The sequence below is a fragment of the Alligator mississippiensis genome, chromosome 4, assembly GCF_030867095.1.
Source record: "Alligator mississippiensis isolate rAllMis1 chromosome 4, rAllMis1, whole genome shotgun sequence".
Classification (NCBI taxonomy): domain Eukaryota; kingdom Metazoa; phylum Chordata; order Crocodylia; family Alligatoridae; genus Alligator; species Alligator mississippiensis.
This window is the reverse complement of record NC_081827.1, coordinates 88325315-88338885: the sequence shown is the minus strand read 5'-3', so window position 1 is coordinate 88338885 and position 13571 is coordinate 88325315. Positions and strand designations below refer to the sequence as shown.

The following is a 13571-nucleotide window of genomic DNA, read 5'->3' as shown; positions in this document are numbered from 1 at the left end:
CAGCCTTTTCTGAATCCTCTGTCACAAGGTTGCCTCCCCCATTCAGTAAGGGACCCACACTTTTCCTTATCTTCCTCTTATTACTGATATACTTGTAGAAACCCTTCTGGTTACCCTTCAATCCCTTGCTAGCTGAAACTACAATTGAGCTTTGGCCTTCCTTAGTTCACTCCTGCATGCCTGAGCAAAACTCTTATACTCCTTCCTAGTTGTTTGCCCAAATTTCCACTTCTTATAAGCTTTCTTTTTTGTGATTTAGTTTACTGAAGAGTTCCCTGCTAAGCCAAGCTAAGCTGGTCTTCTCCCATACTTGCTAGTCTTCCTGCACATCGGGATGGCTTGTTCCTGCACTCTCAGTAAGGCTTCTTTAAAGCATGGCCAGCTCTCCTACCCTCCTCTCCCCCTCAGACTCACTTACCAGGGTATCCTGCCCATGAGTTCCCTGAGTGAGTTGAAGTCTGCTTTTCTGAAGTCCAGGGTCCTTATTCTGCTGCTCTCCATCCTTCATTTCCTCAGGATCCTGAACTCAATCATCTCACAGTCACTGCTGCCCAAGTTGCCATCTACTAGTACATTCCCCACTAATTCTTCCCTGTTTGTGAGCAGCAGGCCAAGAAGAGCATGGCCCCTAGTTGGCCACTCCAGCACTTGCACCAGGAAGTTGTCCCCAGCACTGTCCAAAAACTTCATGGATTGCCTGCGCGCTGCTTTATTGCTGTCCCAGCAGAAGTCAGAGTGATTGAAGCCCCCCATGAGAACTGGGACCTGTGATCGAGAAACTTCCACTAGCTGTTTAAAGAAAGCCTCATCTACCACTTCCTCCTGATCTGGTGGTCTATAGCAGACGTCCAACCACAACATTATCCTTGTTGCTTTCCCCTCTGACACTAACCCAAAGACTTTTGATAGGCTAGTTTCATACTGGAACTCCGAGCAATCATATGACTCTTTTACATAAAGTGCAACTCCCCCTCCTCTTCTCCCCTGCCTGCCCTTCCTGAACAGTTTGTACCCAATCCATGACAGTGCACCAGTCATGCGAGCTCCCACCGAGTCTCTGTTATTCCAATCATGTCATAGTTCTGTGACTGTGCAAGGACTTCCAATTCAGCCCTGGCCCCGCTGCCTAGGCACCCCAACCCATCCACTTTGCACCCACCACCAGGGGCAGGACCCACATGGGCAGGGCAGATAGGATGGGGCTGCGGGTGGACAGGGAGTGCTGTCCAGGAGCAGAATGGGTTGGCAGGGCTGGGATGAAGGGGCGGTGACTGTGCAGTGCTGGGGCCCACGGCAGAGCCATGATCTGCTGCTCAGACATCCCTGTCCATGGACAGGACCACGCGGGCACAGACTGCAGCTGCCCCAGCCCACAGCCCCATACTGTCAACATCCCAAGATCGCAAACAATCCCAAGATCGCAAACCTGGCCCCCCCAGCCCAGCCCGCTCCCAGATGCAGCTCCCTGCCTGCCCATGGCCCTATTTCATCCGCCTGGTCATGCACCCTGCCTGCACAGGTCCTAGCTAGTCACCATGGAGATCCCAGGATTGCGGGGTGGTGACAGGACTATAGTATTGTTTTAGAGCTGTGATGGTTCAGAGAACATGTGAGAAGCAAGGTTTGGTAATATCTTTTATTGGATATATTTTATTGGACTTGGTCTAATAAGAGGTATTAACAAACAAACCTTGCTTCTCATGTATACAAACCACACTTATTTCCACAATTCTCTTTTCTAAGACAGTCTATACTGCATGAATAATGAATTACAATGTAAGGAAGCTGTATTATCTGGGGATCCATTTGGCTTTTGGAAGTGAATATTAGAGTTAGATTCAGAAAGCTACAAGGAAGGGAAAGAGTAGCACATTAAGAGCAAACAGCTGAAGGCTTCTGGAGCCTAGCCGTGATGGAAGAAGGGAGCTGGCCCTGGACCATTGGCAGCATGAGAGAGAACAGGAAACAATTGCAAAGAAGGACACAAAGCTGCGGGTAAGAATGATTAATAATCCTAAAGACAGGAACAAGTTTAAAAAAGCGAGCTTGGCAATGGGCAAGAACAGGTGGGGATTTAACAGAGTCAAGGTGGCACAGATCATTTTATATATGTGGAGTTTCCAATGAAGTCGAGAATCAGATTGCTGAAATACGTGGATTTTTGTAGAGACAGATCTAGAATGAAGAATTTTGCGCATCCTTAACAACACAGCTAATGATTTATTTCATTAGAATTCCTCTTCACCATGTGCATCACTTCAGTCATATACCACTGGGAGCAAAATGGTATCTAAACAAACAAATTCATTATTATGTCGTTCAGTCAATAAAAGACTTTTGTCTAGTTCCCTAGATTTAACAAAGAAGCCTCTCTGGTGTCTTTACGCAGAATGTGTCTTCCTACTGTGAAGGAATCACCCTTCCAGGAGCATTAATTAAACATACTTCAGGTAAGCACTTATTTACATGTGGAAATTAAATACATAAGAAAATTAATTAATTTTATTATTAAAAATATTGACTTATAGGGCTAAAAGGAGAACTAATGCGTGAGTTCTCATGTCATGAAAATTAAAATGCATTTCATACAGATGTGTGCATTTTCACATCAAGACAAACTAATTTGAAATACAATTTAAATCACTGGTAATTCATCCTTTTAAAATCTGAAGTTGTTAGTGCATTTAATTATAATAAAAGTAAACCATATCTAACATGTAGTTTAATTATCTCAAGGAAAAAAAACTGATAAGGCTAAATTCTTGTACTCTTTAAGCAGTAACACAAAACAAATAGTGCATTGCTCTGACATATCATCACATTTTATCAGTTGACATCCAGTGTATTTCTGATTATAAAAACATACCTGAAGTATAGTGTTTCAGTTACATGCAGGCCATGTACAGATGTTCACATTTTACTGGAAAAATCACCATTCTCCTGGTAGCATGAATGATGCGTGCCCCCAGAGGCTGGGGGGGCACAGTGACCACCGTCAGTGACTACCCACAGATGCTGCCAGCAGCACTGGTGGCAGCCAGCAGCGATCAGCGAAGGTGTAGGGGGCAGCTGCTTCTGCCCTTCCCATAGACTGGGAAGGAAGGGAGGAGCAGCTGCCAGCTGCTCCCCATCTTCTTCTCACACTGGAGTTCCTGATGTGAAATGGGCAGGGGCTTTGCTGCACCACTCCCTCCACTTGGCTGCTGCAAATTCCCAAGAGTTCCTGGTGTTAGAAACAGGTAACGGCTCCTGGTGTGCGGAAGCCAAGCAGAAGAAACAGTGGGGCAAAGCTCCAGCCCAAACACAGGGAATGGTGCTGCCCCCTAACTGTTTCCCCTTGCCCCCCTCCCCCCCCTACACTACTTAATCGGGTAGTGGAGGTGTTGATTCATAAGTCAGCAGAGCTGGGAACTAAGCTTGGGAGGCTCTCCCCGGTGTAGTAGGGCAAAGTGCAGAGACCCAGGTGTGTGGAGTAGGTTGGGGTTTTGTCCTGGGGCTCAGTCCGTTCAACTCCCAGGCACTGGGACCCAAACAAAAGGGAGCGGCACTGTAAGCCCCTTTCCTGATTCTCACGCCGGAATCAGTCCAAGGCCGGGAGGACTGGAGCAGCTCACATTTTTCCCCAGAGTGGGATGATGCCAGTCCTGGGAAGCCACAAAGAGCAGGGGAGAGGGGGCTGTTGCAGACTGAGCATCTATACTGCTCTCTCTCCTGGAATCATTTCTATGAATGTCTGTACATGGCCTTAATAATTAATAAAACAACTATTAAGAACACTTGAACCTCTTTTTCTGAAACTTCAATCTTAATCATTACTTTGCAAAAACAGATCTATTAATACTAAAAAATAATGTAGGTGTTATATATGCTGCTTGTTACAGTATTCTGGTTTTCTGAAAAAACAAACAAACAGGTTGCAGAGAGAACAGGCTTGGGACCTGAGGCTGCAGGGGGGGAGGCAGAAGCAGTGGGAGCACAGGTAGCAGCTACAGGTTAGGGCCAGAACCAAAGCCAGAGCAGCTGTCTGACCCCTTGCTGCCTCATACTCAAATCCAAGACAAGGGTCTCTCCCATGTTAAATGGGGAAAAAAAACCTGCCTTCTATTTGAGTAAATAGGGTAAATCTTATTTGTAAACTTCTTAAATAGCATGTGTTGTGTTCTAAGGATAAATCTCGCTTTGTCAGTGAAGATTACATATGCAAACAGACATAACTGGGCTCAATATGAAGAAATATGGTACAATATGAATCTTCTGTTAAGTTTATAGGTTGATTTGTTTGTGGTTTAGTATCCTTTAAATGTATATGTATATTTGTCAACTGGCTGTATGTAATGTCAAGTTCTCCCCTTCCCCTAGTCTCTACTAAACTTATAGCATGTATGTTTAATGATTTATTTTGTAATACTCTGGTTTTGCTTCTTATTGTATATTACTTATTAGTTTATCAATTATTGTTTTTGTTGGTTTTATTTTCTTGTTATTATATGAAACTTAATATTTATTACAATTCCAAAAAACTTCTTAAATAATAAATTTAAAGCTTCAGTAATTCAACAGAACAACTTTGGGTAGAATGCTATTTCCCTTTGTGCATCTCAATGGAAGTTTTCTAGTCATAAGTGCCACAAAGCCCACCACTAGATGCAGAAAGGAGAATACCATTTCACCCATAGATTACCAATAACAACACAAGTTGAGTGGAGTATCTGATAAGGACTTGCATAACAATAAAACTACTTTCCATCAATATCCACCTATGGCAACCCAGACAAATGGGTCTTCAGCAACAGTGTATGCAGATCAAAGTAAAACAAACTAAGGATTAATCTTCCAGAGGAAATCCTTGAGGATTTCTCTCAGGACCAAGTTTACTTAATATTGCCATTAATGGCCTAGGCACAGAAAGTAGGAAAGTGCTTATAAAAATTAGCTAATAATGAAAAGATGGGAGTCAGATTAGAATCAATCCAGAATATCATAAAAGGAAGAACTGGGTGGCTTGATGGTGGAAGTCACAGAATAGTATGAAATGTAATAGCACTAATTAAAAGGTTGGGCACTTTGAAAGAGAGAACAACAATTTTTGCTATAACCTGAGTGCTTATCACTTGGAAACAACAGAGGAGAGAGAGACCAGAATATGATACAGCAGGGGACAGACAAAATACAGCCTGCCAGGCCATTCTATCGGGCCTGCAGGGCACCTCCAAAAACCAATTATTACTGGCCAGCGGTTGCCCTCTGAAAGCCAGCAAGAGGCCGACTTTCACAGGTTTCACGCTATTGGACTGGGCAAGCTCCATGCTTCCACCTCTGTGGGGCTCCTGGCACTCCAGCTGGGAGCCCCACATGGAAGCACCAAGCACAATGGCACACGACTGGACAGCTGGTGAGTGTGAGCTCCTGCCTGCAGTGCCGGAAGCCCCACATTGAGGCAGAGAGCCAGCCTGACCTGGCCCAGCCCTGCGGCATGCATGCGTGGGTTGCAACAGAACAAACGGTCAAAATGGGATGCTGAAAGTCTTGGGAAGTCATTCTGATTGCTCAAAAAGAAAATCCTCCTAAGAATCTCCACGCAGGAGAGGCAATAGTTCTAATGCAAAGAACCCCATCTATTGAAGAAGATTCAGGACTTTATTTTTTTCACACACAATATATATTCATGCCATACGAAAAATAATTTCAGAAACATGCGCACAGTTCATTATACCAAATTAAGTTTTTAAAACAAAGAGTTCCATTTCATTAGCACCACCACTCCACATTAACAATGTCTAGGCTTTTTTTGATTTTTTAATCAATAAACATAGATTTCACCTGACACTCACAGACTGATGGACAACTAATTTCCATCAGTAAATCAAAATTTAAATAATGGAGTGTAAAAAAAAAATCCAGCACAGAGGTAAGGCAATCTGAGGCGCGCGCACACACACACACACTCTCTCTCTCTCAGAGGTAAGGCAACCTGAGGCGTGCACGCACACACACTCTCTCTGTCTCTGTGTCCCACCCCCCCAAGAGCTGTGTTGGTAAGGCGGGGGGGGCGGGCTGTGCCGGTAAGGCTGTGCTGGGGGGAGTGAGGGGGAGGAAGGGCAGAGCTGGTAGCACCCAGGAGCCCAGTGCTGCCAGCCTCTTGCCCTTCCCAGGCCCCTGCCCTGGCTGGGACTTAACTCCTGTGGAGCCCAGTTCAGCTCAGCCTCCATGGGAGTTTGGCTCCTGCCCCAATCATGCAGGGACAAGGATGGGCCAGGCTGGGCTCTGCGGGAGGTTGGCTGCTGCATGATCAAGGTAGGGGCCAAACTCCCACAAAGGCTGGCCTGGACCGGGCTCCATACGAGTTTGGCCCCTGCCCTAGCTGGGAGCTGGGCAGAGTGAGAGACCAGTGGCACCAGGCTCCCAGGCACCACCAGCTCTGCCCCTCAAACCCCATCTCCCACTACAGCCTTACTGGCATGGCCTGCAGCTCCTGCCGCATGTGTGTTCTGAACTGCAAGAGATACTGCTCTGTCTGTCTGCAAAATATATGCTTTATTGATTAACGGATATTTACTTTTTATATTACTAAATTGTCTGCCCCCCACATCCCTAATTTTGTGCAATCCTGAAAATTTTAATTGATAAAAATTAAAATAAATGCTGAAAAATAAATATCGATTTTAGCTGTCAAAATGTTTTAAAAAATATTTTTAAAAATCTAATTCTGTCAAGCCTAACAATGCTCTAGGAAGGCCTAGGACTCCTCATTTGACAGCAAACATATTTAAGCTTATGCATGACTTCGTAGATATCCACTAGATGTAAATTACAATAAGTTGATTCTGAATACAGCTATGAGTTATTATTGAAAATGTGTTTCTTTTGCATGCAAATATGAAATATGAGAAAATACCTGTTAGTTAAATTACACCATTCACAGTATGGATCCTCTGCAGACAAACAATCTGGATGAGAAACATAATTACTGCAGTTTGCAACTTGTATTCTCCTCACCTAAAAAAAAAGAAAGCAGTGTCATGCTGAATTATTTTAGTCTCTCTAAAAAGGCAGACTCAATGCTGTAAGAAACCCCACAAAAATATTTATAGTTTGTCTTAAAAATTATATGGCAATCTAAGATGGCTCCCTCAATCTTCACCTTGGCAAGTTTGTCTTCAGGTCCAAAATTTAACCTGTTTTGCAGAAGTGTTGTGTCAGCTACTCAATAATTTCTTTTTCCTGTTTTTATTTACATATGGACTTTTACACAAGCCCCTGTTCCATCTATTTAGCTCTGCTGTGTTGCTTTCTCCCCCAGAGACCTGAGGAAGAATACTGTGGTATGTGAAAGCTTGTCTATGTCTATCCCAACCATGCAGTTTGTTCAAAAATCCCTGCTATATGCAGGAAACTCCCTTGAGTATGACTAAGTGTTTGATTCTATTGTTCCCATGTTATCATCAATGGTAATGACAGAAATGCTAGAGTAGTTTGGTGAATCACGATGATGAATTTTCTAGTTCAAAATCAAAGTTTTCAAACGATGAAATGAATATGCACCTAAAATTGTGTAAAATAATGCATTTATTATAGGCATTTCAATGCATGCACCAGGTAAGTGCTCAAGGAAATGGATAAAAATGCATATAATTAACATATGCCTTTGAAATGTGCAAATAAAGATTAGTGTTCATCAAGATATGCAAATGTGTCCATAATATTCCACATAGCCTTTTCAGATAAAAGAATATTAAATTATATTAAATGACTATTAACCAAAAAATTATTTATAATTTGCAGAAATCTTCCAGATTAGAAATATTTGGTTACAAATGACCTTTCTTTGTCTCTGCTCAATCTCTTATTATTTCTTTTTCCCTATCATGTACCACATAACCAAATTAATCTGACAGTCTCTATGATATTCCAGGGTCCAGATAAATGGGGTATTAGGCTTTCCAGCATGCTTAAATATCTACACTCAACTTGAGAAATCTCGTTTTATGGTACATCCTGTTAAACCCCTAGAGAGGGTTTTGGAGCCATATTTATTCCTAAAGGTTGCTGTTCCTCCATAGTAATTTGTTCTTCCAACAAGATGAAAGAAAACCAAATTCTTGTGTGCGCAAGGATTTATATCTGTTCTTGTAGCAGTGAAATATTGCATCCAAGAAGTTCTATAAGATCAGCGGGTGTCCCTACTAACCTGTATTCATTTTGTTAAATTCTAGGGTAAAATAAATTATATTTTTAGTTGAGAAAAGATGTTATCAAAAGTAAAAAATACAGCCTACAGATGAAGTCCTGCCACACTGAATGGGAATTTTAATGTGGACTTCAATAAGGAGGATTACAAACCCCTAACTCCAGTGAATCTAAGTCAATGCCACAGCCTGCAAAGCAGAACAGCAAATTTGTGAGATTATGGAGGGGCTCAAAGGAACTGTATTCCCACAGAGCCTGAGCCCTCTTCATCAGTTGCTCTCCTCCAGTGTAGCACAAACACTCTGACCTCAAGACAGCCAGGGGTCTAAGCATGCATTTAACTTTAAGCACATGACTGGCATCTCAAAAGGACCACATAAAGGCCATGGACAGGCATTCATTTCTACTGCTACTAGAAATCTTCTCAGTCTTCTCAAGAGGGAAAGTACAGGCATTACAACCTGCAGACATTCCCCTTCTCCTGGCTCCTCATGCCTTCCCCAGTCACCTCATGAACATGAGAAGAGCCCAGCTGTGGGGAAATGCCCCTGACACCTTTCCTAGACCAAGATCCCCCTGGTCTGGGTAGTGGGCAGGGAAAGCTGCTCTGCTGCCACTGCTCTCCAAGTCTTCCCCAGACTAGGGGGACTCTGGTCTTGGGAAGGCTTGTGGGGGCAATGGCTGCTTAACTCCTCCCCTGATCACAGGAATGCACAGGGCAAGCTTCTGCTTGACTCCTCCCACAGGAGAGTTAAGCATACAGGCATTCATTCTAGACAGAAGAACATGTATGCAGGCAAGATCTTCCAGGTGTCAAAGTGGAAGATCTCTCTCACATATGGGTCATGTTTCCTCCACACACAACTGTATGAACACTTGTATGTGGGCAATTTCTATTGGGAAAGCAACGAGTCTCCAGGCAGGAATGTAAGACCTGCACATGGCCAAAGTCAAGCGTGTGTTTAAATACTTTGCTGGATCAGAGCAACAGTGCTCAGCCCCATGTAGGACTTAGTGCCTTATGAGTTTTGCAGGACCAAACTGATTAACTGGAGTTTAGACAATCAAGGTTTGATTATTATTCCAATGAAAACTCTACCTATGATATAACAGAAAACTTATTAAAGCCTTCAAAGTTGCAGTTTAATAATTTTATTTTATGTTATACCAACCTCGTTAGCAGATGCCAAATATATGTAGTTACTATCCATTGGGTCAAGGGCAAGTTTGGGAAAAACTGATGTTTCTTCTTCTATTTCATGTAAAATTTCAGGGCAATTCGGTTTCAGATTCTTGTTAAGAATAACCTAAAAATGTGAAATATAAAATTAGTCACAAATCCCTTTATCAAGGGAACAGATTTAATGATAAATCTTTTTCCTGTCCTATTAACAAAGTGGAGGGCAAAAAGTGCCGCAATATGAGCTAAAGCCCAAAGTGTAGTCAAGGTTTATGCCTATATTTTCCTCTTAGAAGACAAGAGTTCATGTCATACTTCACATAGTGGAAGAGATAAGGGATCTGTCCCTTAAATCCAAGTTCTCAGAGAGACAAAGACCCTCTGCCTTCATACTATTGGGTTCCTGCAGCTCCTTCATGCTGCAGCTCCTGTAGTAGATGTGTTAAAAGGAACTTGCTCCCCTGACCTCTCCTTTAACCAGGAATCCCCCTTGTGGTAAAGTTTCATAACATTTAAAAGGTTTCCTTTTTATGTTATTACCCATTGCCTCAAAAACAGGAGCTATTTTGCCTTCTGGCATTTGGGAATATGCTTGAGAGTTGCTATTCCCCTTTTCTGGCTCACTCAACTCATATCCACAGCTTCTCACTCCCCTTTTATGTTAAGCAGCACACTAGCATCAATACAGACTTTGCCTTGAAAGCTAAACAACCCAGACGGGTTTGTGGTCTCCACTGTGCTAGAGACACATGTAAGCCTTCAGTTGTATACCTTTATTGTTGTAAGTATATTGCAATCAAACAAGAAAAAGATTTTCATGTTGTATTCTATCCATTCCAGCTGCCTGCTTAATAAAAACAAAATAGTCACCCTTTTCAGTGTAGACAGGAAATGCACACGCTTGCATTCAAGAACAAAATTCAAAAGATGTTAACTTGAATGCTTCGAAGTCTGATAATGAGATAAGATTATTTTCACTTCTAGGTTACTCATTCAGACAGCAGAATCCTAATCAGCAGCACTGATGAAACAATCCTTATGTCTTAGTCTTTAATGGACAGATATTTACAACACATGGCAAAGAGTTTAAAGACAAAAATGTAACAGCATTTGGTCTCCACTGGGAAAAAATACATTAAATCAACTATGCTGCAATATTAAATTAAGGATTATAAGTAATATCCAGCGAATGCATACCTTTGTGGATTTTAAGAAGTTTCTTATGAATATTACTTTGTTCTCTATGTAACCTTATTTGCTCATTTGAGTTTTAGAAAGTTGCAACAGTTTATTTTAAAACAAATAGAAGAGAGCTGTCCAGGTGACAACATTAGGTTGCAATACAACGCATGAAATATAACACAGGAAACATTCTCTCATTAAAGTGCTATTAAAAAATACCACATTTCACCAACCTTCAGTAACTGTCCATTACTTGTTCCCAAGAACAAAACTATCTTGTTCAAAACGACAGTAGCATAAACAGCTGATAAATCAGAGTGAATCAAGGTCGGTGACTTTTTCACTGTCGGCACAGTTTCCTAAAAAAATCAGACACAAGAGAAAAACATGATAAAATTCTTCAACCATACTGCAAAATGCACTTAAAAACAAAGGAATATTCCTTAGAAAGCTGTGCAATAGCCTTCCTTCTACTTTTGGTGATGCTGCTATTCTTAACAGGCTTTTAATATAACATAATCTTGGAAATGTGGACAGAATCAGAGAATCACAGAAAATTAGGGTTGAAAGGACCTCAGGAGGTCATCTAGTCCAACCCCTGCTCAAAGCAGGATCAGCTCCAACTAGATCATTCCAGCCAGTGCTTTGTCAAGCCAGGCTTGAAAAAAACCTACAAGGATGGTTTCATCAACTCTCAAAGGAACCTGTTCCAGTGCTTCACCACCCTCCTAATGAGGAAGTTTTTCCTAATATCCAACTTAAACCTCCATTGCTGAGACCATTGCTCTTTATTCTGTCATCTGCCACCACTGACAGCAGTCTCATTCCATCCTCTTTGGAACCCCCCTTCACGTTAAATCCCCCCTCAGATTTCTCTTCTGCAGACTAAATAAGCCCAGTTCCCTCAGCCTCTCTTCATAAGTCATGTGCCCCAGTTCCCGAACCATTGTTGTTGCTTTCTGCTGAACTCTTTCCAACTTGTCCACATCTTTTCTATAGTGGGGAGTTCAAACCTGGACACAGTACTCCTATTCCAGTTGTGGCCTCACCGGAAAGATGTGGCCATCTTCTTGTAATAGTTTATAGCAGGGCTTTTCAACCTATTTGGGTCAGTGTACCCCTTGTGGCCAGATGCAGAGCAGTGTACCCCTGGCAGCTGGACACAGAGCTGGGAAGGGGGGGGTGGCACACAGCCACATGTGGGGGTGGGGGCGGTGTGGCCAGATGCGGAGCAGCGGCAGCCACCGTGTGACAGTTTTCCCTGCCCCCCGCATCCAGTCAGGTCAGTGATGCCTGCACACAAGTGCAGGATGGTACGTGGAAGCACTCCATCCCCGCCCACCCATGCATACCCCCTAGAGCCATCTCAAGTACCCTCCGGGGTACGCATACGCCCAGTTGACAACCCCTGATCTATAGACCCATCCTGGGCCTCTCTCGTGTCCACCGTGGTTTTAGTCATTGGTTTCAATGGGAAGAGGACTGGCCTACTGTGAAACATTCTATATGTTAATTTGCCATAAAATGCGTTCCTTTTAATGCAAATGTTAGTACTAAATAATCACTAACCTAAATGGACAGAAGGGAGGAATAGGCTGCAATCAGACCTAGACAGGTTACAGGGGTGGGCGGATGAGAACAGGATGGGTTTCAACACTGACAAGTGCAAGGTACTGCACCAGGGGAGGAAGAACCAGCAGCATACCTACAGGTTGGGGAACTCCCTTCTCGTCAGTGCAGAGGCAGAAAAAGATCTTGGAGTCATTATTGATGCCAAAATGAACATGGGCCGACAGTGTGGGGACACGGTTAGGAAGGCCAACTATACCTTGTCATGCATCCACAGATGCATCTCAAGCAGGTCCAAGGAGGTGATCCTCCCCCTCTATGCAACACTGGTCAGGCCGCAGTTGGAGTACTGCGTCCAGTTCTGGGCGCTGCACTTCAGGAGGGATATGGACAACATGGAGAGGGTCCAGAAGAGGGCCACCCACATGATTAGGAGTCAGCAGGGCAGGCCCTATGAGGAGAGATTAAGGGACCTGAACCTGCTCACCTTCCACAAGAGAAGGTTAAGGGGGGATCTAGTGGCTGTTTACAAACTAGTCATGGGGGACCAACAGGCCTTGGGGGAGTCCCTGTTCCCCCGAGCACTACCAGGAGAGACAAGAAATAATGGTCACAAGCTGGCAGAGGGTAGATTTAGACTAGATATCAGGAGGTGCTACTTCACTGTCAGAGTGGCTAGGATCTGGAACCAACTTCCAAGAGAAGGGGTGCTAGCTCCTACCCTGAGGGTCTTTACGAGGAGGCTGGATGAACACCTTGCCGGGGTCATTTGACCCCAGTACTCTTTTCTGCCATGGCAGGGGGTCAGACTTGATGATTTGCTCAGGTCCCTTCCAACCCTACCAACTATGAAACTATGAGACAGGGAAAAGAAGGCTCCAGGACTGCATAGCTATTTGTTCCTTCAAACACTAGATATGAAACCTGTTACTGAGTCTATGCCTTTGGCCACTGGTATACATGCCCACTCTTGCTGTATACTGGGAGGCTGACCTGCTGTTTTTAAATTTATAATGTCTAGATCTGTTATAAACTGCTGGTTTTTATTCTAAGCAACCTGTCATATGGCCCTCAGGTGTGTCACACACACTACTGAACCCTGATTCATCCTGAAGTATGTTCAAAAGTCCTGATTAACACCTACAGCTACCCCATGTATAGCAAGTGTAGTTTCAAACAAATAGATTTTGTGTTCTTTTTTTCTTGTCAGAAAGTGCAGTGCTTTACCCTTCCTTTTTTGATTTCCTGCTTTACACTTAAGGAAGCTGAGACTTATATTGCCTACCACTAGAATACAAAAACTAGAAAAGGTACCCTGCTATTTGTGATAAGGTTAAATATAGCATTAGTAAAAACAGCATTAAAGATAGCTTATTCCCTTCTTTTTCTCTACATCCTTACTCCATTATGATAAAATTCAAGTTTTAAGGGATCTATTTAATTTAGATCTGAT

The 13571-nt window shown here is 43.1% G+C and overlaps 1 protein-coding gene across 4 annotated transcripts in view; it reads right to left on the bottom strand.

The window, feature by feature from the left end:
* Nucleotides 1–13571, bottom strand: part of PLXNC1 (plexin C1) — a 134958-nt gene that overhangs the window by 80457 nt on the left and 40930 nt on the right. For all 4 annotated transcript variants that reach the window (XM_059726195.1, XM_059726196.1, XM_059726194.1 and 1 more), the window contains 3 exons: nt 10783–10908; nt 9360–9494; nt 6896–6996 (listed from right to left, as the gene is read on the bottom strand). In XM_059726195.1, coding sequence (XP_059582178.1) covers nt 6896–6996; nt 9360–9494; nt 10783–10908 — 362 coding nt within the window. The remainder of the gene's footprint in view (nt 1–6895; nt 6997–9359; nt 9495–10782; nt 10909–13571) is intronic.